General features: G+C 47.4%; 1 protein-coding gene across 21 annotated transcripts in view; it reads right to left on the bottom strand.

Moving 5' to 3' along the window:
• UNC80 (unc-80 homolog, NALCN channel complex subunit) overlaps positions 1-22,821 on the bottom strand; it is a 3,486,058-nt gene that overhangs the window by 646,035 nt on the left and 2,817,202 nt on the right. For all 21 annotated transcript variants that reach the window (XM_069615884.1, XM_069615886.1, XM_069615890.1 and 18 more), the window contains one exon: positions 5,007-5,130. In XM_069615884.1, coding sequence (XP_069471985.1) covers positions 5,007-5,130 — 124 coding nt within the window. The remainder of the gene's footprint in view (positions 1-5,006; positions 5,131-22,821) is intronic.

Genomic DNA, 22,821 nt, shown 5'->3' with positions numbered 1-22,821 from the left:
ATTATCCACCCGATCAGGCCGGCTTCATCTTACACCGCACGACAGGAGACAACATTCGGAGAACCTTGAACCTGGTAGACCTTGCCTCCCGGAACTCCCAGAAACTAGTGTTAATGGCACTGGATGCGGCCAAGGCATTTGATAGGGTGGATTGGGCGTTCATGAAACACACCCTGGGGGCCTTTGGCTTCGGGACAGCATTCCAAACGATGATTCTAGCTAATTATAGCAGACCAAGAACCTTCCTGAGAATCAACGGGCACAGCTCGGCTCCGATCCCCCTGTCCTGCGGAACCAGACAGGGCTGCCCACTATCACCTCTGCTCTTTGCACTCACCATGGAGCCCTTTGCTCAGAGAATCAGGCGAAACAACCAGATCAAAGGCCCACAGAGTGGCCCCACGCAACACAAAATCGCCCTATATGCGGACGACGTACTGCTCACGATCTCGGAGGCCCAGTCATCCCTGAAACATGCGCTACAAGAAATAGCCAGCTATGGTGAGGTCTCAGGCTTCACAGTAAACTTCGACAAATCATCAGCCCTAAGCATCGGCCTCACCCCGGGAGAGCGTGAACCACTGGCCAAGATGTGCCCGATAACATGGGGAAAAAAGAGCCATCCCCTACTTAGGGGTCTACATCCCAGATGACCCGAAAGACACATATAAAGCTAACTTCCCCCGGTTGTTCAAAGAACTGGAAGGAGACCTGAAACGTTGGGCGACCCAGGAGATTTCAATGCTGGGGCGCATTACAGCCTGCAAGATGAACCTCCTTCCAAGGTTCCTGTACGCCTGCGCCTCCCTCCCAGTAGCGATTCCCGCACCAGCTCTTCGCGATATCCAGAGAAAGATGTTGACATTTATCTGGAAAGGTAAGAGAGCAAGAATCCCCCTCAGAACCTTATTAGGGGGCTCCAGACTGGGAGGGTTGGGGGTCCCAGACTTACGGGCATACAGAGTGGCGGCTCAACTAGCACAGGTCCAGGCGTGGCAAAATACTACAAATCGCCCTAGATGGGTAGAACTGGAACAATCGCAAGTGCCCCTACCCCTGCGATTTTTGCCACACATCCCACCCCCCCTCAGGGCGCACTGGGGAGACCTCCTCCTATCAACCAAACATACCCTAAGCTCCTGGGACTGGGCGCTGAAGAGTAAGGGAGTGCCAAGAGGCCTAAGCCCACGATCCCCGGTCTTCTATTATCCGGCATTCTCACCTGGAGCACACCTCTGCAACTTTCAGAACTGGATAAATTGCGGGTTAGAGACTATAGGCCAGCTATATACGGGAGAGAGTCCCCTCACATTTGAGCAATGTAAGGAAAAGTTCCAACTCCAGGAAAGGAACAGATTCATCTATATCCAACTGCGCAACTGGTGCTCGCACCCTCAAACTCTGCAACCAGCGACACGCCCTCCCACCACCCTGGAACTCACACTTGGAGATCTTCCAGCTCGTGGGAGAGTATCCACTCTGTATAGGCACTTCTTAGGTGACTTCCTGATCGCAAGAACTCGCTGCATGGCCCAGTGGGAGGCAGATCTGGGTCACCCAATAGACAACCAAACCTGGGTAGACATTTGGACCAGAACTCATGCCTCATCCACCTGCATCACCAATAGGGAATGCGCATATAAGATCATGTTACGGTGGTATTACCCGCCCCATAGACTCCACCACATAAATCCACAATTAGAACATTCCTGCTGGAGGGGATGTGGCTGCCCAGGCTCCTTCTTTCATATGAGGTGGGCTTGCCCAAAGATTCAGCAATTTTGGAAGACGTGTTTGGGAACCATCGCGCAAATCACCGGAACGGCGATCCCGCTGGAACCAGAGCCAGTCTTGCTGGGAGCCCCGATTCCCGCGATTTACCCACGCTCCGGGACCAGATCACACTACTCACACACTGTCTGCTAGCAGGGAAAACGGTGCTGGCCCGCTCCTGGAAGTCCCCGGAAGGCCCTCACATGCCCCAATGGTGGACTAAGCTTTGGGATATTTTGATTGCGGAGAAGGTGACGGCAGCGCAGGCGGGAACTATCCACTGATTCCAGAATATTTGGGCCCCAGTACTTGAATACGACCAGCGCTTCCCCGCTCTGACCTACAAACCCACCAGGGCTCGATGGATCCTGAAAGACCAAGTGATCCCTGAGGGAGACACATAGACTTTGAGGCGCAAAATAGGCGATCTAGGAGGGAGGAATCCACCTCCAAGGACCGATGGGAAGGTGGGACGGGGGGAGGGGGAGAGGAGATCAGGAGAAAAAAAAAAAGGGACTGGGGATCAACATGCCTGAATGATTGTTGCTGACAATGTTTTGTAATTATCAGCCTGCCTTGATTTAAAATAAACAAGTTAAAAAAAAAAAAGAGTGAAACTGTTGCCACCCCCCAGGCGTTTTGCTGTAGAGGCATAGGAAACCGAGGCTGATTCTTTCGGCTTGCTTGAAACTCTGGCCTTAGAGGACTGGCAACTCCTTCCATGCTGTTGTTGGTGGCCCTGTGGAACTTGCCTCAGAGAACCTGAATCTACGAATTAAAGAGCCATAAAGAAGTGGATGTGCACTCAAATCCCCATGACTGTAAGTAGCTGGGAAAGGAGAATATATGCGAGGAAAGGATCCCTGGACTAAGGACTACAAAAAAGAACTTTTTTTATTTTTTATAAATCAGTTTTTATTGTTTTTCATCATATACATATGATTCCACAACATTCTCATCAATAACAACAGTACACCCACCCCAACCAACCTTCCACCCTCCTCCCCCTAGCACCCCCTGCCTCTATGACATGCTCCCCCACCTTCTGAAAAATCAGTGACCCGTTGGCCCCTACCCCTCTCCCCTCCTCCAGGGTTTCCGCTTGGAGTACTTCTTAGCTTTCTTCCAACCATCTGGCCCAAACCCTGTCGAATTTCTGAGAACATCCACTAGCTCTATACGCACTTCTCTCCAGCTCTGCACATTGATCTATCCCCTCCGCCCACTTGTGCCTACTGGGTAGGGTCGCATTTCCCCAATCTACAGCCAAGGTCCTCTTCCCTACCATCATAGCCGTCCAAATCAGGCCTTTTTGCCTGCTGTTGAACCCTGCTTCACCGCAGACATGCATAGGCATCAGCTTAGGGCAAGCCAGTACTTTTTCACTAACCACCCTAGAGAGGCGGATCATTATGCGTTCACAGAATACTTGCACTTAAAAATTTACTTTTTTTTAAACCACTGACTTTATTGTTTGAATTTCAAGGCAAATATATCATGTTGTTGAGTTACATTTGCATTAGTAAGAATGAATAATACCTCCTAGGAATGAAAAACCCAGAATGAGTTTTACCAAACAAAGACTTGGTGCTTTGCTGTTAGGAGAAGTCATCCTGACACCTGATTACTGAATGTATGTCCAAAGAAAACCCTATCAGGGATTCTGGGAAATGATGGTCAGGCATTGAATTTTCTTTAGCCCAACATTGTATCCTTAATAAACTTCTACCTAACCTGTCTTCGTGGCAATCTGGTGCTAAATCCACTCAGCTTGGTGACACCACTAAGCACAGAACAGTGCTACAGAGGAATTGTCCCAAATGAGACATATGATGGCATATGTTAATTATGCATGCCCAAATAATTCTGAACTACTGCCATTCATGGAAGTCAAACCTACCCACCATCACTACAGAGGAGCCACAGCTACTACAACAAAGAATGCAAAACCAAGATGGCAAATCATGTAAAAAATGATCTCGTAATGCAGGGATATTCATGGGCTAGCACATTCAGCACATTTATACAGGTGAAGCTGATTAAGCAATTAGAAGCCGCGTGGGGAATTGCACAGGCTTATAAAAGGGATAGTTACTATTGTGGGGCTAAACCAGGCAATATGATGCACTCAGGTAACCATTAGATAATAAAGTAGTATCACAAATTGTGGATAGCTGCAATGTCTGGTCTAATCAGGCTAGGCCCATACCTGATCACAAATTAACAGAAAAAGAAAGATTTAGACCAGATAACTCAACCTAAGAATGTAACGTTTTATAAATGTATCTGTATGGGGTTAGTGGTGCCTTAATGTATTAAAGATACGTCATCCAGCTACTTTATGGTCGTGCAAGGATAATGAATGCTATTTTGACCTCTTGCCCTTACCCACCCTGCTCTATTCTTCGTGCTTTTTGGAAAGGGTTTTATCAACAAAAGTCTTTCAAAACAACAAAGAGCATAAAAAAAAAATTGCAGCAATCAGAGGTACACTTTATTGACAATTCACGCCATTTTGGAAGCATTTTAAATATAGAGGAAACTTTAAACTTTCTTATCTGAAAAGTTGGTGATTGCGCACTGTTAATCGTATTGTCTAAAGTATATCAAAGTACTGGTGAAGAGCATCTAGCCTGAATCTAGTCAAGGCTCTTCTGATCAATAGCTTAACAGTTATCAATTAAATACTTTTTATAAACAAAATTACGCAAGGAATCCTGTGAATCCCAGACAAATGGATGAATTAGTTCCAATGAACCGTGTTGATAAACCTCACCTCTTCTGGCAGCAGTAAAAGAACGGAAAACTGGGAATATGACACTTGGTAGAGTGATGTTCTGAGCTCGCAGTTTGGGGGAGGGTGGCATGTGAGTGTTTTCATTCCATTAAAAATGTTTTACTGTGACACCTGAGGTCAGGGAAGGCATTTATGGATGTACTTTACCAGATGGTGTAAATGAGATAAATATAATTTAAACAGTAATTTACAAAAACAGATTGCTTTCTGACACAGACATGCACATGTGAAAATACATTCTTTGGGAGACACATACACACAAACTGACATGATGGAAAGACATCATTTAGAGAACTGGCCTACAGAGGCTTAATGGAGAAGTAGCCATGGTGTGCTTATAAGTATTTCTTCAGTCCACAGAGAAAGCGCCACACTTTGACCCTGAGAGCAGTCTGGGATGCTAGCACGTTGAGAAACTAACTGCACAGCTACTCACCAGATTTACACAGACATTGATCAGTGACCTAAGATGAGGCAGGAAGGATATGATTGGCTGCCTCTGCAGTGTCAAACAAACCCCTTCAATCAGGTTACTTGCAGGCTCCCACTCTACCTGTCGCCTGGAATATAATGGAGACACAGTAAGCCATGATATGATACATTAATATTATTGAGATAGTACTGAATTAGAGCTTTTATAAGGAAAAGGTATTCCCTTTGTGAACTTTAAAATAAATAAATATCATGTATTTTACTGAAGGTCAACATAAAAACATAAAACATTGCTATCAAGGGTCTATGTATGCTCTGCACTGTAAAAACGATATAACAGAACATGTTCTGTCTCTGATCAAAGACTACTACCATGGCTCAAATGTGTATGTTATTGGTAGTTTATGTGATAATTAATATGGTTTAGTTTATGAGATATGCACTGGCGGAGCTGGTCGTGTGGAATTTCTGTATGCTACAGCTTTCAATGCCCTAGAAAGTAAGCAGAAATGCACTTAAGTAGTGATTAACAAATGCCCACAGTACAATACTTAGCACATAATGATTTAAAATATATTTTTCAAACATGGTTTCTGCATGTTTCATAGATTAAAGACTGATGTTTTCATAACCGCCAGAAACGGTGTACGTGATAGTGGATGGAAGGGAGTAAAAACATGAATAGGAGTCAGCTGAGAGAACTTCACATTATGCACCCACAAAGACAACCATTACCACTTTGGTGGGCTCCTCTCTTTTAAATCCTATTCCATCCAGATGGAATTTCTTGCTTCAGTGGGATTGCGAGAACACACCAGTTCTTTTATATCAATGCCACCAGCTCAGGAATTGTGTGCCAGTATACACACATCTAGGCGTGATTTAGTTTGCAGTGCATTGCACACATGTATTCCGGTAGTCACTCAATTAACCTTTGGGGCAATGGTGTTATATAAGCAATATAGGTGTTGAATGCAACTAGAGCTGATTATTGTAGAGTAAAAGATACAGACTACTGTATGGCACACAAACACTACCAAGAGAAGGTCAAAAAGACAGAATAAGAACCACAGTTTACTCAGCTGTAGAGGGATACTGTGCTTTCCGAAGGTGATAGATGTTGAATCCTGATTAAGGAGGGTATAAATGTGCATTTATAAAAGGACATTTACATAACTAAATATGTTTTGAATCTGATGTCATCTAATTTCCTCCTAAATTATTCAACATTTTACAGTGTCATAGGTTTGCTTCTAGTCCCACAAGGGCTACATTTTCTGTGTACAAATAATCACAGAGCTACTGTAGTCCATCTAATTTCATGTAGTGTTATGTTATGCAGTATTTATACTTTGCCCATCACCACCGTTGTGGTCTTACAGCGCCTGAGCTTGTCCGAGAGGTGGTGTATTGTAAACCTGCCAGGGTGGCGCAAGACCTTGGTCTGTGGATAGGAAAGAAGAGGTTGAGGTTGAATAGAAAGGAAAAGGGGCATTAGAAAATGGACGAGACAATTGAGCGTTGCGAAAACCACTTGGGATGAGGGGACAGGAAAGTGGTTTTGGTGATATGGATGCAAGTTTTTAACTGTGATTAGGTATCAATAATCATGAGAGAAAATGTCCTTAATGTACAACTGGGTTTAAAGCAGGGCTTTACTGTGAAGGTAATATCTAGACTATACGTCGGAAGGCGCTAGATGTAGTTTGTGAGTGATTGTGTGATGGACTTGAGAGTTGCTCAAGCGGGCCTTAGTGTGTTGTGGTTTATGTTTTATCTTCCAGATCTTTAATTTCTTAAAGAAAAAAGGCATGTCAGTGCTATATCGTTTATACTAGTGGATGCTTGAATATTGTGAACAGTTGGGAAGTGTTTTCAAAGAATGTAAAAAAAGTATGCAAAATGTGAAAAGTAGGCGATTTGCGACTTAGTTCGAGTTACCTACCATATTGATTTCCTTCAAAGTAATGGGATGTCTCTACTGGCAGAAGGGGGAACCAGAGCGCCTCTAAACTGAACTTTGGCTTCTAAATGTTGTAATTCCTATACCAAAGTTCTTGCAATAGAAGGCCAGGGAGCAGGGTTAGAGGTTGATTGTCATCAGGAATACGTCCAAGTGTCACTATGGTGAAACACTTGTGCATTCAGATTACTAAAATGGCCTACCAACTATTATTCTTAATCATGCCTTGACCAAATGTGAATCAACTCTAGAGCTGACATTCCATGAGTTATGTTATCAGAGGTGTGTAGAGGATCCCATCCCATTTGGAAACCACTAAGAGTACTGTTAGTGGAAGATGTTGCTGTAAATCTATTGACAGTACAGTAACAGAACTGGAAAAGAACCATTTAATATTCCTAAAATCACTGAAGAACTTCTTCTTAGATTGATACCAAAGGTCCATATCCTTCAGTTAGTCACATTGGCCTAAGAGCTTCCCATGAAAATAATGAACTTTGAATTACAGGCAGCTGATATGTAACATTTTGCTCAGCTAAGTTAAGTTGCCTTTCCCTCCCGCCTCACCCAACCCCAATCAGGCTGAACCTGAACCCTTCCACTACCCCACATCTGGATTTTTAGGATTAAGTTAATAGATAAATAAGGGCATAAAAATCAGGCAGCAGAACTCAGTGATAGTGTGCAAGTTCTAAAGACTAGGTCCTTCAACTGACACAGAGGTTGCAACCTTTTGGGTGACCTAAAAGTTGTCTTACTGGTCGGTCAGCACCAACAGATCTGAAAACCAGAATGAGCTTGGCAAGCTGAAACCAAGAGAATGATGGCACGGATCTAGCTTTTTAGATATTTATAAATTATTTAGGAAAAAGGTGAAATTTGGGAGAGTGCACACACGCACTGGTCATCAAATCAGAAGGACTACCACTCAGGTAAAGGATGCAGGCAGTTGACACTTTGCATTCTCCATAAAGGCAAATGTGCCCAATAATTGTACACTTTTAGGTTGAAACCAAGAAGGAAGATTCATTTTTGAGTCATTGCTAGAGGTGGTGTTGGGCTTTAAGGTGAGCCTGTCGGCTTGCAAGTTTTTCAATTCTGGTAGCTCAGTCATTGATAGAAATAAAGTCTGACGTTCCAGCTGTCCTGCAGATAGGCAAAGCGGGACATTTTACTTACCTGCAATCATAGTTGTCTATCATGGATAATATGATTTTATTAGTACCCTATAATGTAATGCCTTTGGGTCTAGGAGATTCCGGAACAGTTATCAAAAATAAATATTAATCATGATTAAAATGTGGTTTTATAAAGAGATCAGGCATTGGCCTTTACTGAGGAAAAGGAAGCTTAAGGCTCACACGCCTGCAATATCCACAGGGCCTTTTTTAGGGTCAGTTACCCAAGATTTATTTAAGCTTAAGTATGGCAAATGTTGCAATGTTCTTCTCTATGAGAGGGGGCAATGTGAGTCAGTGAAACATACACTGCACTTCTCAAACTTTAAAAGAGTACCAAACAGTATGTCCCGACATCTGGGGATTGAGAAAGGGGGAAGAAATCAAGTTCGATAGGAAAACCTCAAGAAATGAAAAGGTATAAGCTTTACTTTAATGAAAAAACGTTCCTGAACAGTCTTATTCCACATACAAGTCTGGTCTGGCGTTCAGGTCTAAGCAGTAATGCCTGTACATTTTGAGAACTGTACAGAGGATCTTCATATTTGGGAACCTGAGGTTTCAGTTGTGCTTCTGACGTACTGTGTCCTAATCTTGCAAGGCAAACAGTGGTTGGCCTTTTGATGTCATAAACTAATGCAGAAAATAATCCTCTGAATAAAGGCACTCTGACCTATAGTGGTAAATTATAAAAAAGTGATGATGTGAAGTTCTTGTATCTTTAGTTCTGTCCAAGTAATATCTGAATAATCATTTAATATCTAATGTGTATAGGAACTTCTCAGAGGACATAGGTGACCATCTGGCCACCCTCCGTGCACAGGCTATTTCGATCACCCATAACAACGTATTTGTGAGATCATCAGCACCCACTGCCTGCCTGCCTCCCGTTCCACTCAAAAGGAGGTGAATCCAATCTGTATCTCGCACGATCAATGTGTCGCACACACCTCCTCTACGACTTACTGTGTCACTCCGAGCTCCCCCTCATTGTCGCATAATCCTCTCTCTGAAGCTAATGCTCTGTTACTATCTCAGATGCTCAGGGATCCATGGCCCTCACCAGTACCCTCACCTCAAAGAAAGGTCTCCACGACTACAAGACTGTCGTACATGAAAAGAACCCTCCCCTGATTGCCACCACTAACTGTTGATCACCCAGCAATGTTTTCACCTGCTAAGGCCTCTGAGAGTTCACTGTTGTCACCAGCACCAAAGCTAACCCCCACCATACTTGTAATTTACCCCGCTCATTATGTTGGAATATTACCAGGTTACTCACCGTAGTGACCACCTTACTCCTAGTCCATAGTCCCCTTTCCTCCATACTTATGGGACATCTCTCCGTCCTGTGGGACGGGACCGGAGCGCTTTGTAAAAAGCATCCACATTTTTCCAAAAATGTGTCCTTCCTCTCTTTCCTGCGCGGAGCCCAGCACACGGCCGTAACCCCGCCCACCTTGGCTCTGCCCCGCGCATTGCCCATCAGTCCTTTTCTATCGCAGGGTCCAAGACCCATTAGCAATAACAGATGAACATTATTAGAGGGGAGGGCGGGAGGGCGTATGGAGGAAAGGGGACTATGGACTAGGAGTAAGGTGGTCACTATGGTGAGTAACCTGGTAATACTCCTATGTCCCGTCCCCTTTCCTCCATACTTATGGGAGATTCCCAAGAACTCCTTACAGGAACTATGGGTGGATGGAAATACTCCTTACTGAAACAGGTTCTTCAGCACAGCCTGGCCGAACTGAGCGTCAGCCCTAGAGCTCATATCGAGGCAGTAATGCTTACAGAAAGCAGATGGGGAGGCCCAAGTAGCCGCTCTAGCGATGGACTCCCAGGGAACATACCTCTGAAAAGCAACCGCAGCTGCCTTGCCTCGCACCTGATGTGCATGGATACCCTTAGGAGGTTTCAGCTTTTGGACGGTGAAAGATTCCGTGATACAGGCAGCAATCCATCTGGAAATGGACGCCTTATACGCCGGCCTGCCCTGGGGTTTACCGAAGGTCACAAACAGTTGGGAAGAACTCAGAAGCTCGGCAGTCCTGTCCAGGTAGACTACCTTGTCCTTGTGAAAGACCAAGAAAGGATGCTCCACCGACAATGCCTGGAGCTCACTCACTCTCCTCGCTGACGTAACGCTTACCAGAAAGGAAACTTTCCAGGACACGTACTTGAGGTCAACCGTAGCCATTGGCTCAAAAGGTTTATGGCACAGCGCCGTCAGGACTACATTTAGGTCCCAAGGTGGGTGCGGACTACGAACCGGAGGGTAGAGTCGTGTCAAACCAGCAAAATGTCTCTTCACCACCGGGTTAGTTAACAAATAAGAACACCCGTCTGAAGAGAGGTAGGCGGAAATCGCCGAGAGATAAGTCCTGCAGGACAAGACATGAACCCCTGACTCTGCTAGGGAGGAGACAAAGGACAGCACCGTGTCAATCGTCGCCACCCTCGGGTCCAATTCTTTCTCCAAACACCAATGACAGAACCTGAGCCATTTACCCTTGTATTGGGATCTGGTCGAGGGTTTCCTGGCTGCCTGGATAATGCACATGTTATCCGCAGACAAACCCAAAGGCTCTAGAGCCGTGAACTCAGGCACCATGCCGTCAAGCTGAGCGATTGTGGGGAGGAGTGCCACATCTGCTGTTCCCCTTGGTGAAGAAGATCGGGAGTTACTGGTAACCTGATCGGCGGACACACCGACAGGTGTTGAAGTTCTGAGAACCAAAACCTGGCCGGCCACCACGTAGCTATCAGTAGAAGAGAACAGTTGACAGAACTCTTCAACTTCCAAATTGCTCGATGAACCAGAGGAAGAGGCGGGAAGGCGTAAGCTCTCATGTTGTGCCATGGGATCTCGAGTGCGTCCCCCAGAGAGGAGGCTCCCAGCGCCCCTTTGGAGGCGTACTGAGGAAGCTTCTTGTTTATCGCCGTGGCAAAGAGGTCCACCTCCGGTGTGCCCCAACGCGAGAAAATCCATGATAGGATCTCCGCCTCCAACTCCCACTCGTAGCTGACCACTGTCCGTCGGCTGAGGGCATCCGCGGTGACATTCAGCCGGCCCAGGATATGCACTGCAAGCAGCCAGACCCCATGAAGCATGGCCCACTCCTATATCTGGATGGACAGATCAACCAAAGGTGCCCACCCCGCAGGCAACAAAAATTGGGGTATCCGAGCATTCCGGTCATAAACTGACCGATAAGGATGCGCACAAGGCCGAAAAACCAGCCCTACACCTGGGGCCGATGGCGCAGCTGTAGGGGTAGCGTTCAAGATGGCCGCCGCGGTCGTGGCGGGAACGGCTGCCATTTTGTCTTCATCTGAGGGGAACTGCGGCACGTGAGGAGGTGAGGCAGGGGTCCCCATCGATGGATCAGGGGTCTTAATTTTAGCCTTAACATAAGGAACCTCAGCAGAGCCGGTACTATGAGGCCTGGAATGTTTCTGCGACATACCAACCGCCAACTGAGCCTTCGAAGGAAGGACCTCGGCACTGCCGGTAAAAGAAGAACCTTGCTTCTTTGCCCCCTCAACAGATCTGGTATCACCACAAGAGCGGGAACGGTGAGAAACCGCTTTCACCGACAGGGCCCTGCCCGGCCCCTCAGAACTGCTGGTAGCCTTAGCCTCTGTACGAGGGACCTCGGGCCTAGGCCCGGTAATAGCCTTATCGGCACGGGCCTCGAACATCCGTTCGGTAAACACAAGCCCAGCCAAGGCCTCGGGGTGCACCCCGGTCTTGTTTTTAAGGGAAGCCGAAAGAGAGGCCTCAGAGCAAGCTCCGGTACCCTGTGACTCAGCAGTACTGGTCTACACACAGGAGGGGCCTCGGAAGTTACTCCGGTGTACACAGGCCCCTTACGGAGACATTCGGAGAAAACTCCGGTAGAATTATTAGGCCCGACAGGCACCTCAGGGCGAACCCCGGTGACAAAACGATCAACGCCCCTCCCGGCTCGAGAGGAACCCGGGAAGATATCCCCCGGCCGGGGTGCTCTGAAAACTAAAGAACTTACTGGGCGTTTCTTCTTCTCGTCGATGAACGCCTGAAAATGAGATGGAGGAGCGCATCAGAACACCTCCTCCCACAGTTCCAACCGACGTTGAAGAGCCCGGATCGAAAGGGAGTCACAGTAAAAACAGGAGTCCCAGCGGTGTTCCGGACCCAAACACTCTAAACAAAGAGGATGGGGATCCGCCCTCGCGAAGCGACGGTGACACGAAGAGCAGTCTGGAAAGTCTAATTTAAAAGACATAGACAGACTAGAAGAGGAACGCCAGCGAGAGCCAGAGAGGAAAACAGGGAAGAAAATCTTCCGAGGATGCAAGTGCGTCCGGCCCCGATCGAGCGGAGAAAAGGACTGATGGGCGATGCGCGGGGCGGAGCCAAGGTGGGCGGGGTTACGGCCGCCTGCCGGGCCCCGCGCAGGAAAGAGAGGAAGGACACATTTTGGGAAAAATTTTGATGCTTTTTACAAAGTGCTCCGGTCCCGTCCCACAGGACGGAGAGATGTCCCATAAGTATGGAGGAAAGGGGACGGGACGTAGGAGTATTTGCTCCCAAGACACCACCAATTACTGCTACTAATGTGCCTGTGATGCAGGGTGCTGTTACTTTGTCTGCCCCCATGACACCACCAGTTGCTGTTACTAATGTGCATGTGATGCAGGATGCTGTTACTTTGTCTAATTTGCCTGTGATGCAGGATGTTGTTACTTTGTCTGCCTCCATGACACCACCAGTTGCTGTTACTAATGTTACTAATATGCCTGTGATGCAGGATGATGCTGTTACTTTGTCTAATGTACCTGTGATGCAAGATGCTGTTACTTTGTCTGCCCCATGACACCACCAGTTGCTGTTACTAATATGCCTGTGATGCAGGATGATGCTGTTACTTTGTCGAATGTACCTGTGATGCAGGATGCTGTTACTTTGTTTAATGTACCGGTGTTGCAGGATGCTGTTTCTTTGTCTGCCCCATGACACCACCAGTTGCTGTTACTAATATGCCTGTGATGCAGGAGGATGCAGTTACTTTGTCTAATGTACCTGTGATGCAGGATGCTGTTACTTTGTCTGCCCCATGATACCACCAGTGGCTGCTACTAATGCGCCTGTGAAGCCTAATCTTTATACTACTATACTGAATGCACCTGTACCACCGACCACTATTTCTATCACCATGCCTGTAACTCACACTGCCCCTGATGCCACCATGCAGGTACCTATGATGATGCCATTTGATCTTACCACTTCCATGCATGGGCCTATCTCTGACCAAGATGATAAACTGCATGACCCAACTCTCACACATCCAATAATGCCAACCTTACCAAGGCCTGATACTACTCATCATTCTAGTCCCCCCCCTCTGATCCACTCCCAGTCTATTCCCAAACTCTGCCAATCCCATACCCTTCCTTTCAGCTGTGCCCTTATCAACGCCTGTTCACTTCCAGCCAGTTCCAACCTTGATCTCTTAATAATCAGTGAAACCTGGCCACATGAAGCATCCGGCCCAGCCTTTCCCTAGCCATCCCTCAGGGCTACACTATTTTTAGGCAAGATCGCACACTTCAGAAAGGTGGGGGGGTAGCCCTTATAGCTAAACAGACTATACCAATCAGAATAGTGGAAGGAGAACTTGGCTGCAACAGTAACTACGTCCTCATCAATGTTAACCCTTCTAACTGTACTATTTCCATCCACATTCTTTACCAACCACCTGGGCCTGTCTCGGATTTCCAAGATGCTCTTATACATACCATCCCTGACAATCTAAAAAAAACTCAAAAGCCATCCTCTTGGGAGACCTGAACTTAGACCTTAACGACCCCAACGACCCCCAAGCAGCCACACTGAACAAAGCTCTATCCACCTTATGATTTATACAAGCCGTCATTGAGCCTACCCATATCAAAGGACGCACCATTGACTGGGTTGCCTACCATAACTGCCCTCTCACGATCACAGCCATCTCGTCCATTCCCTGGTCAGACCCTCACATCATTCAGTTTGCTCTTAACATCGCTAAAGGACCCCCATGGCAAGTAAATCCCACTGTCCCCCTGGCTCTCACTAGGAGCTCCCGCCAGCTCACCAAGGACAGGCTCAAACCCTACCTCTTGGCACCTGCACTCCAACCCCCTTTTTCCAGAGACCCTGAAATTATTGCATCTACCGTCAACACCATCATTACTCAAGCCGTTGATGCCATTGCCCCACTCACCCTTAGGAAGTCAAATGTACTAAGCATACCAATGCTTGGTTCTCGTCTGAGCTTCTTGAGTTGCGCACCAAGAAAAGAGCAGCTCACTCCCCCTGGTTAGCCAAGCCAAATGACTCTTCCAAACTAGCCTTCAAAACTATCTCTAGAGAATACAAAGCAGCCATAATCAAAGCCAAAGCTGCATCATTCAACCCTAGGATAGCAAACGCTAACTCTGACTCCAAAGAGATCTTTGCCATCTTTAGGGAGTTAGAAACCCCCACTCCCGCCCCGCTGACTCTCACCAAAGATGAAGGCTGGTGTAATAGCATCCAGGCGGCGATGCTTGACGTGCTCAACATCCTTCAAAACAAAATCCTCACCCACCAACAGGCCCCTAGCAAACAAATATCTAACCTCTACAGTAGGACCTCTTGTAGCACCTCCGGTGGATCCCCATTCTTCTCTTTCAAGGAAATGAAATAACAAGAAGTCATCGCTCTCCTGAAATCTATTAAACCCACATTTTGTAAAGGGGACGCCTGCCCTGCTCCTCTCATCAAAGAATGCGCCCCTGCCCTTGCCCCCTTCCTCACGGCCTTTATAAACGCCTCTTTCACGACAGGCCAAGTCCCATCCTGCCTCAAGAAAGCTTGGGTACGCCCTCTCTTGAAGAAACCCATGCTCGACCCAACCATCCCAGGCAACTACAGAGCCATCACCACAGTCCCTTTTCTCTTAAAGATCCTCAACAAAGCAGCTTACCTGCAAGTCCAAAAATTCCTCAAGGCTAATAACCTACTTGGTCTCTGGCAGTCAGGCTTCTGTCCGGGCCATGGTACCGAAACCGCTCTATTAGACCTCAAAAACCAAATGGATGACTTCAGAGACTCGGGCAAACCAGCCCTCCTTCTGCTCCTTGACCTGTCTGCAGCTTTTGATTTGTTGTTAATACTTTGTGCCACCATCACTTATCTGCTGCCAATTTCTCCCTCAAGGCTACAGCCTGGATCTCATCGTTTCTCTAGGAAAGAATTATGAACGTTTTTTCAGATCAAGCCTGCGCCCCCCCTAGTCTTATCAAATGTGGAGTCGCACAGGGCTCGTGCACTTCACCCACCCTCTACAACCTGTGCACAAGGTCCCTATTCAACATTCTGGACGCAATAGGCATCACATATACTAATTACGCTGATGACACACAGGTCCTCATCTCCCTTACTAGGGACTATGAGTCTGACATGAAAACCCTTAACTCCACCTATTCAACGATCCAAACCTGGATGGCTGAAAACTGGCTGTGCCTTAATGGCTAAAAAAATGAATTACTTCTTATTGGATCACCTGCAACCCTGAAGAAACTTGACAAACAGTATAGCTCTTTCACAATTAACAATACGCAAATCCATGTCTAATAGGCGGTCAAAACCCTGGGGGTATACTTAGACTCCAACCTCTCGATGATCAGACAGGTTAACGCCATCGCGTCTGCGGCGGCCTACCACTCAAAACTGATCAATGCAGCTAGACCTTTCCTGTCATAGCAGATTTGCCTCACTATAGCGAGAGCCATAATCGGGTCTAGGCTTGATTATTTTAACGCCCTCCTAGCAGGCACTTCCTCTAAAAATATCATTAAATGCCAGACTCTCCAAAATAATGCCCTCCGGCATTACACCAATCGAATTACCATCCCTAAGACCCTGAGGGCTTGTGCAGGAGGTTCCAGTTTCCCTGCTATTGCTGCTCCCCATTGGAACTCCCTACCACCCCACCTCAGAGGCATAGACTCGCATATAGCCTTCCGGAAAGCGATAAAAACATTCTTGTTTGCTTAAACAGGCCCCTACTAGCCTCGTTGCTTTGCCGGTATTGTCGGCTACAAGAGTGCTATGTAACCTATACTTATACCATGTGATATATGTAACATGTAACCATTTATGTAACCATCCTCGCCTCACTCTGTTAGGTGTATGCTTACTGTAACATTGAGCCAAGCACTCTTACCTGTAACTAAGACATTTTAACTAAGACATTTTCTTGCAACAGCGCCTCAATGCCCTTGGGCTGTATGCTTTACAAATCTAAAATATAAAAATAAATAGTCTGGTTGGCAAGCAGTCTGTTTTTTCTGGTGAAATTAATACTGGTATTTAAAAAGATAAGTGATATAGCATTGCAACTCGGAAGAATGAATGTCTCTGGTGCTTGGTATACTCACTTCCCAATTTCCCCATTAAGAGTGTCTGGTTTAGACTGAGAAGACAACTTGGGGAAGCCCTTTTTTGCAATGTAAGATAGTTGACCAACTCCATGTTTTTCTATGTTTAGGTGTGTTTTGGTTCTATAAAGAGCAAACATTCACCAAAAAAAGGCATCTTTGTGCTGTCAAAGGACAGTAACACATGTGTAGCATAGAGCAGGATTGAAAAAGAGTGAACAACAAACTAAAGTAAAATTATCTGCTGAAAGAAAAGTGAGCCCATGTGTGATAACCTGTTTTTTTAACCACCCTATGAATCAATCACTTGAGCATTATACACAGTGATAGTTGTCTCAAGATAAGATATGGGAGGCCCTTTCTACAATTCAACTTATTTGTAACACAAATATGCCACTAGTGGTGCAATTGGGACATATGAGATTAAAATTGAGGGCTGTATCCAATAAATCTGACCTGCCAGAGAATGTGATATCTATGACAGGCTTTAATATAATGTCCCAAAGCAGCTTATACCTGTTTTACAGGCAATGTTTAGCTGACAGTGAAATCATAAACATTGCAAACAGATATCAATTCTTGGTGTGAACTGGCCCCATGATGTATGCCTTTCTCAGAAATGCTATAAAGAGTGAGATGGAAGTTAGCCCTACAATTAAATACTGGAAAAATAGAAAAATGGTGTTAAGCAATAAACATTTTAATTTCTTTTCTCCATATATGTTGGCATAATATTGTTTCATTTAGAAACCTTTCTTAAGAGGATCGGCCTCATTACGAGATACCCGCTAAAAACAGAGCCATTACCGGCATGGAGGTATTAGCGCGTCCATGCACCCTTGACCCCGCTAATAGCAGCTGATCATGAGTGCGCGAGCACGCACGAACCCCCATGCCGGTAATGGCTACACCGCCATGCCGCTAAAGGCCCTCCAACCCCCCGATAGCACCATCACGGGACCCGCTGATACCGCCTCCGCCAAGGAGCAAACCATTAATAACGACCCGGTAATAACAACATGCTAATACCAGGCTCGTAATACCAGACCCGGAAGTAACGTCATCGCGTCGGAACGGGAAATGCGCCGCGGCCATCTTTAAAAACACAATCCATTGCAATCCTCACAATCCAGCAGTGCTACAGAGGAGAGACCAGGGACAAAGCATACATCATGTCCAAAGCTACCCGTAAAACCAACCCCCGCCTGCGCAAGAAGCGCTTCTCCGATGAGCAGCTAAATATGCTGGCAGATACCCTTGCTGCCCATGCCGATGAGGTTTTCACTAATAACCTCAAAAGAAAGGTGCAGATGAGGAAGAAAGAGATCTGGCAGGAGTTAGCACGCAAGGTATCAGCACTTGGCAGCACCCCCCGCACAAAGACTGTTAAAAAAGGTGGGACGACCTCCGTCTCAGGGTCCTGAACATCCTGTCCAGCAATCGCAGGGAGGCCATGGCCACAAGCGGGGGGTGCCCACTCACCAGTGAAACTCATGCGCTGGGAGGAAACCTGCAGCACAACCATACAAATGGAATCGATAGAGGGCTTTGGAGAAATGGAGACGGGTGCCGCAACATCTGGAGATGGAGGTGTGTGACCCTGCAAACCCCAGTAGGCCAAACCATGACGTAGCACAACTGATGTGAAAGTGAGCCAAGCCAAGGCAATGGATGGCCCATCATACACACATTTACAGATCCATGTCCAGATGGAGGCCCAAACCCTGCCACAATGAAATGCATGCTGTGTGCCAATCCCATTACCAACAGGCACCCGACACACAGGGACCATTTGCATGTCAAACATCACACAAAACCCAATACAATGGCATACCACCTGGTACACATCAGTGCCGAATAGAGACGCCACGGCTAATGCCAATATGCCCACCCCCCTTGAAACTACCCTGTGTGACACACCTATAAGATTGCAATGCATGAGAAATGAAATACTGTACAGCACCATCTCATGCATCTTGCATGTAACACCATCACTGATGCCCTGCATCTCTTCTTCCCCACAGACACTGATGGAGAAGGTGGAAGTCAGGACCCTGCCACAAGGCCATCTACGTCCAGGGCCAGACCGCCGGGCACTGGCCAATCCACCTCCGGGGCAGCACCGCGGCCCACAGTCCATCCCAGGGCATGTGCACAGGCCATGCAGGCTCATGAGGACACCACAGCAGCGGATGAAACTGCGACCACAGAGCTGCCAACAACAGCTGAAGGGGAGGCTGATGGCACCCAGTCCGCTGCCACAAGTTCAGTGGGTGAAGCAGCAGCCACAGCCCCACTCAGTGACATGGATGTGGGAGCGGAGGAGTACGTGAACCTTGATGAAACAATCCATGTGGAATGTCCACACACCCCAAACCCCCCGTCCACTCCCCAACACGCCACTCAGGGCACACTCTCCAGCCCCATGCTGGATTCTGCAGTTCTACTGCACAGTCCAGAACTCACAACCACTCCAGAGGCCAGCACTGCAATGGCCCACCCAGCCACAGCACCCTCTACCTCCACAGCCCACTCTGACATGGAGGCACGGCTGTCAAGAGTGGAGTCCCGGCAGGACTCTATAATCAAGGTTGTGCGGCAATATGTGGCTGATGGCGAGGAGACACGGCGAGAGATCCGTGAGGCCAATGCTGGGACCATTGCAGCCATTAATTCCAGCGCAATCATGATCCATGACAGTTTGGGGGCTGTCACGCAGGTCCTAACCAGCATGCTCCAACACATGCAGCGCCAAGAACCTGCACCAGCGGTGCAAATACCATCTGCATCCACTCCATTGTCCACACCTGCATCCTCCACCCCCTCCAGCCCTGTGCGGATCACAAGGCGGAGTGCAAGGCAGACCGAAATGCTGCCCCTGGACACGAAAAAAGTGTGCAAATAGTGTGGGATGACAATGGGTGAGGAGGGAGGTGGTGTTGGTGGTGTAGAGGGGATTAAGGGGGTGTTTATTGGGGGGTATGGGGTGTTTGGGGGGCATGGGGTGTTTGGGTGTTTTGGGGCGAGGGGGAAGGGCGTGTGAGTGGTGGAGGGAGGAAGCACTATTTTGTAATTTTCATTAATACACCCATTGTGTGCAAAATCATTTAATGCCTGGACGTTGTTCATTTCGTGTGCGTCCATTCTATTCATGACAGCGCACAGTGCCCAACTCCCCACACACCCTGGGTCCATGTCCACACGGTCCCAGTGCTCAGTGTAGCACTGACACGTAACCATCAACGTCCCTGTGGTTCAGAAGTAATCGTCAATCAGTGATTGGCGAACGGCACGGCCATCTTGTGCATCATGTACTGGCAGGGGTGCTGATTCTCCTCCATCATCATCCTCATCATCCTCACCCGGTGCATGCATGTCAATGTCAGGTGGCAGTGGTGCATTTCTCCGGATGAACATGTTGTGCAGCATGACACAGACCATGGTGATCTTTGCCACCTTCTCAGGGCCATAAAGGAGTGCTCCACCAGACCTGTTTAGGCAGCGGAACCGTGCCTTCAACAGGCCAAAGGTCTGCTCAATCACAACACGGGTACGGGTATGAACCCGATTGTACTCCTCTTCGTGCCTGTTCCGCGGATTCCGCACAGGGGTAAGCAGCCACGGCTTCAAGGGATAGCCTCCATCACCTGCATGGGAGCACAAAGAGGTGTATGTGAGTCAATCTGAGCTGACACCCTTAGGATTCACGGCCACGGCCGCAGCTATTTGGTGTTGACATGCACATGTCCCTGTATGTATACACACAGATTGATTTGATGCATTGTGTACTGCAATATGGCCTGCTTGTGCGTCTTGCATGTTGTCATTGATGTACGGCATTGGTCTTATGCATGGCATTGATGTGTCATGTTCGGGTTGGGATTTTCAGGTCAACAGTGTTTAGCTCTGAGTGCATGGTCCACTTACCGCCCAATCCCACTCAGGAGGAGTATGCCGCCCCCCCCAATCCCACCCAGGTGGAGTATGCATCCCCCCCTAATCCCACCCAGGTGGAGTAGGCATCCCCCCCACCTCATTGCCATGGGCCAGTCAGGCAACTCACCAAGCATCCAGGCACGTCGTCCAGCATGTCGCTCCATGTAGCGGGGTAGCGTGGAGTTACGCAGCACCATGGCATCATGTGTAGATCCGGGATATCGGGCGCAGCAATGTGTGATGATCTTGTTGGAGTCACATACCATCTGCACATTGATGGAGTGGTATTGCTTGCGATTGCGGTACACCACCTCATTGGCATGAGGGGCCACCAATTCTACATGGGTGCAGTCAAGGGCACCGACGCAATTGGGCATGCCTGCCAGTGCATGGAAGCCTACTTTGGTGTCAGTGAGCTCCTGGCCAGTCCGTGGTAGGCAAATGTGGATGTTTGCATGCTTCAGGAGGGCATCAAGCACTTGGGTCAGCATGCGGGCCAAGAGTGGTTGTGATATGCCATGCAGCTGGCCCACTGTGTGCTGGTAGGTGCCTGTGGCCAGGAAGTGGAGCACAGACACCACCTTTAGTAGAGGGGATGGCATTGCGTATTTCTATGAGGCTGACGATGTCGTCGTGTATCATGTCCATTATGGTGGTGATGGTGGCCCGGTCCAACCAATACAGGGTGTGGATCTGCTCAGGGGTTAGATTGAATGGAATGGGTCTGATGCGAGGGATTAGTAGCTGCCTACGTGGAACCACTGGCTGCACTGGTGGAACTTGCTGGGCCTGTCTCACCCTCCTTCTCCTCCTGCGTCTCCTCTGTGCTGCCTGTTGTTGTAGCGGTAGATGTTGTTGTTGTTGTTGTAGCAGTACAGGCATGTCCTCCAGCCCCATGATTGCAACAGCTAGTGGGATCATTTTGCTGTAGGAAGGGTTGTGGTGTGTGGGTGTACTCCTTTTGTACTGGGACAGGCTTCATTGAGTCTACCTGTGGTGATTGTGTGCACCTGTGGCAGTTGCCTGCACTGCAGGTTTCTTTTTGCGGGTGGTCCGCGATGCCTGTATTGGCGCCGTCGTGCAGGCCCTAATTACCACCATAGGGATGCCGGTAAGTGCATGCCAGCGTAGCTTGTGACGTCCTCCTGTTAGCGGCATCCCAGTATTGGCACTGTGAAGGGGCGCGTGTACGCGCGCATGCCGGTAAGAAGGGGCACGGTATGGGCGGTGGCGGCATTGGCAGGTTGTCGGCTCGTAATGGCCCAGACCCGTTAACGATGGCGGTATTGCCATTCCGCCTTCCTTTTTTCATTACCGCCATACTCGTAATGAGGCCCGATATCATGATATATCCCAATGCCACAGTACCAAAGAGCATTATTCCACTGCAGCAGGAAATTACATGCATGTGCCTATCAGAACATTGTGTGTCCTGTAGAAATACTGGATGCACAGCAGAAAAATGTTTGTGCTACAGGAGGAATAATATCAACATCTATATTGTATATCGGTTTCATGCTGAATTTGCTAGATTTGGATGACTCACAAATGTGCCCATTTGACTACTGTAACTTGAGGCTTAGCAGAGGGTTAATTTAAAATATGCAAACTTTAGGGGTGGCACCTATCGACATAAGTACAAACATGATAGCATGCTGGAATTGTGGTTTTTCCGATCCTGGGTAGCCCCTCAGTGATGCTCCTTGTGAGTGGGCTTAGTTGTTTTCACAATAAAAGCAATGGCAATTATGTTTAAGTGCGTATATACCTTTCTGATGCTTTTCATTTGACATTTTACTAGTTCAAAGTGTAAATACCCTGTGCAGGCTTGTGTCTTGGACGATGCAGAGAACAGTGCCAAAGGCAACAGCTCATCCCAATTCTTCGTGCCTTCTACAACCAATTTGTGGGTTCATTTTTTTCCTAAACTATATTTATTATTTTCATAACTTAACCCACAAGTGTTTAATATAAATGTAATAAAAAAGCAAAATCAAACAAAGTCACATTACATCACCAGTTAATCCGCTAAACAAACCCATCTTCCAGGTCACAAACACCCCTTGACCTTTAGTCACCTCTTAATCATTGCATGTTCATTTGTTCTATATACAGTGCTTTGTCAAGAACACTGTAAAAATAACAAATCATTATCATTTCGCCCATAAATGGATCTTTAGCTTGTCAACAGTACGTCAATTCATCAGATTATTAAATCAGTTGAAAGTTTATCAATAATGATGGTTTGTGGATTAAGTGTTCATAATTTGTTAGGAAGTTAGTTACCAGAGAGA

This window comes from Ambystoma mexicanum, chromosome 9 (genome assembly GCF_040938575.1).
Source record: "Ambystoma mexicanum isolate Mex_15411 chromosome 9, UKY_AmexF1_1, whole genome shotgun sequence".
In the NCBI taxonomy this organism is placed as follows: Eukaryota; Metazoa; Chordata; class Amphibia; order Caudata; family Ambystomatidae; genus Ambystoma; species Ambystoma mexicanum.
The sequence above is the reverse complement of the archived record's forward strand: the minus strand, read 5'-3'. Positions and strand labels throughout refer to the sequence as shown.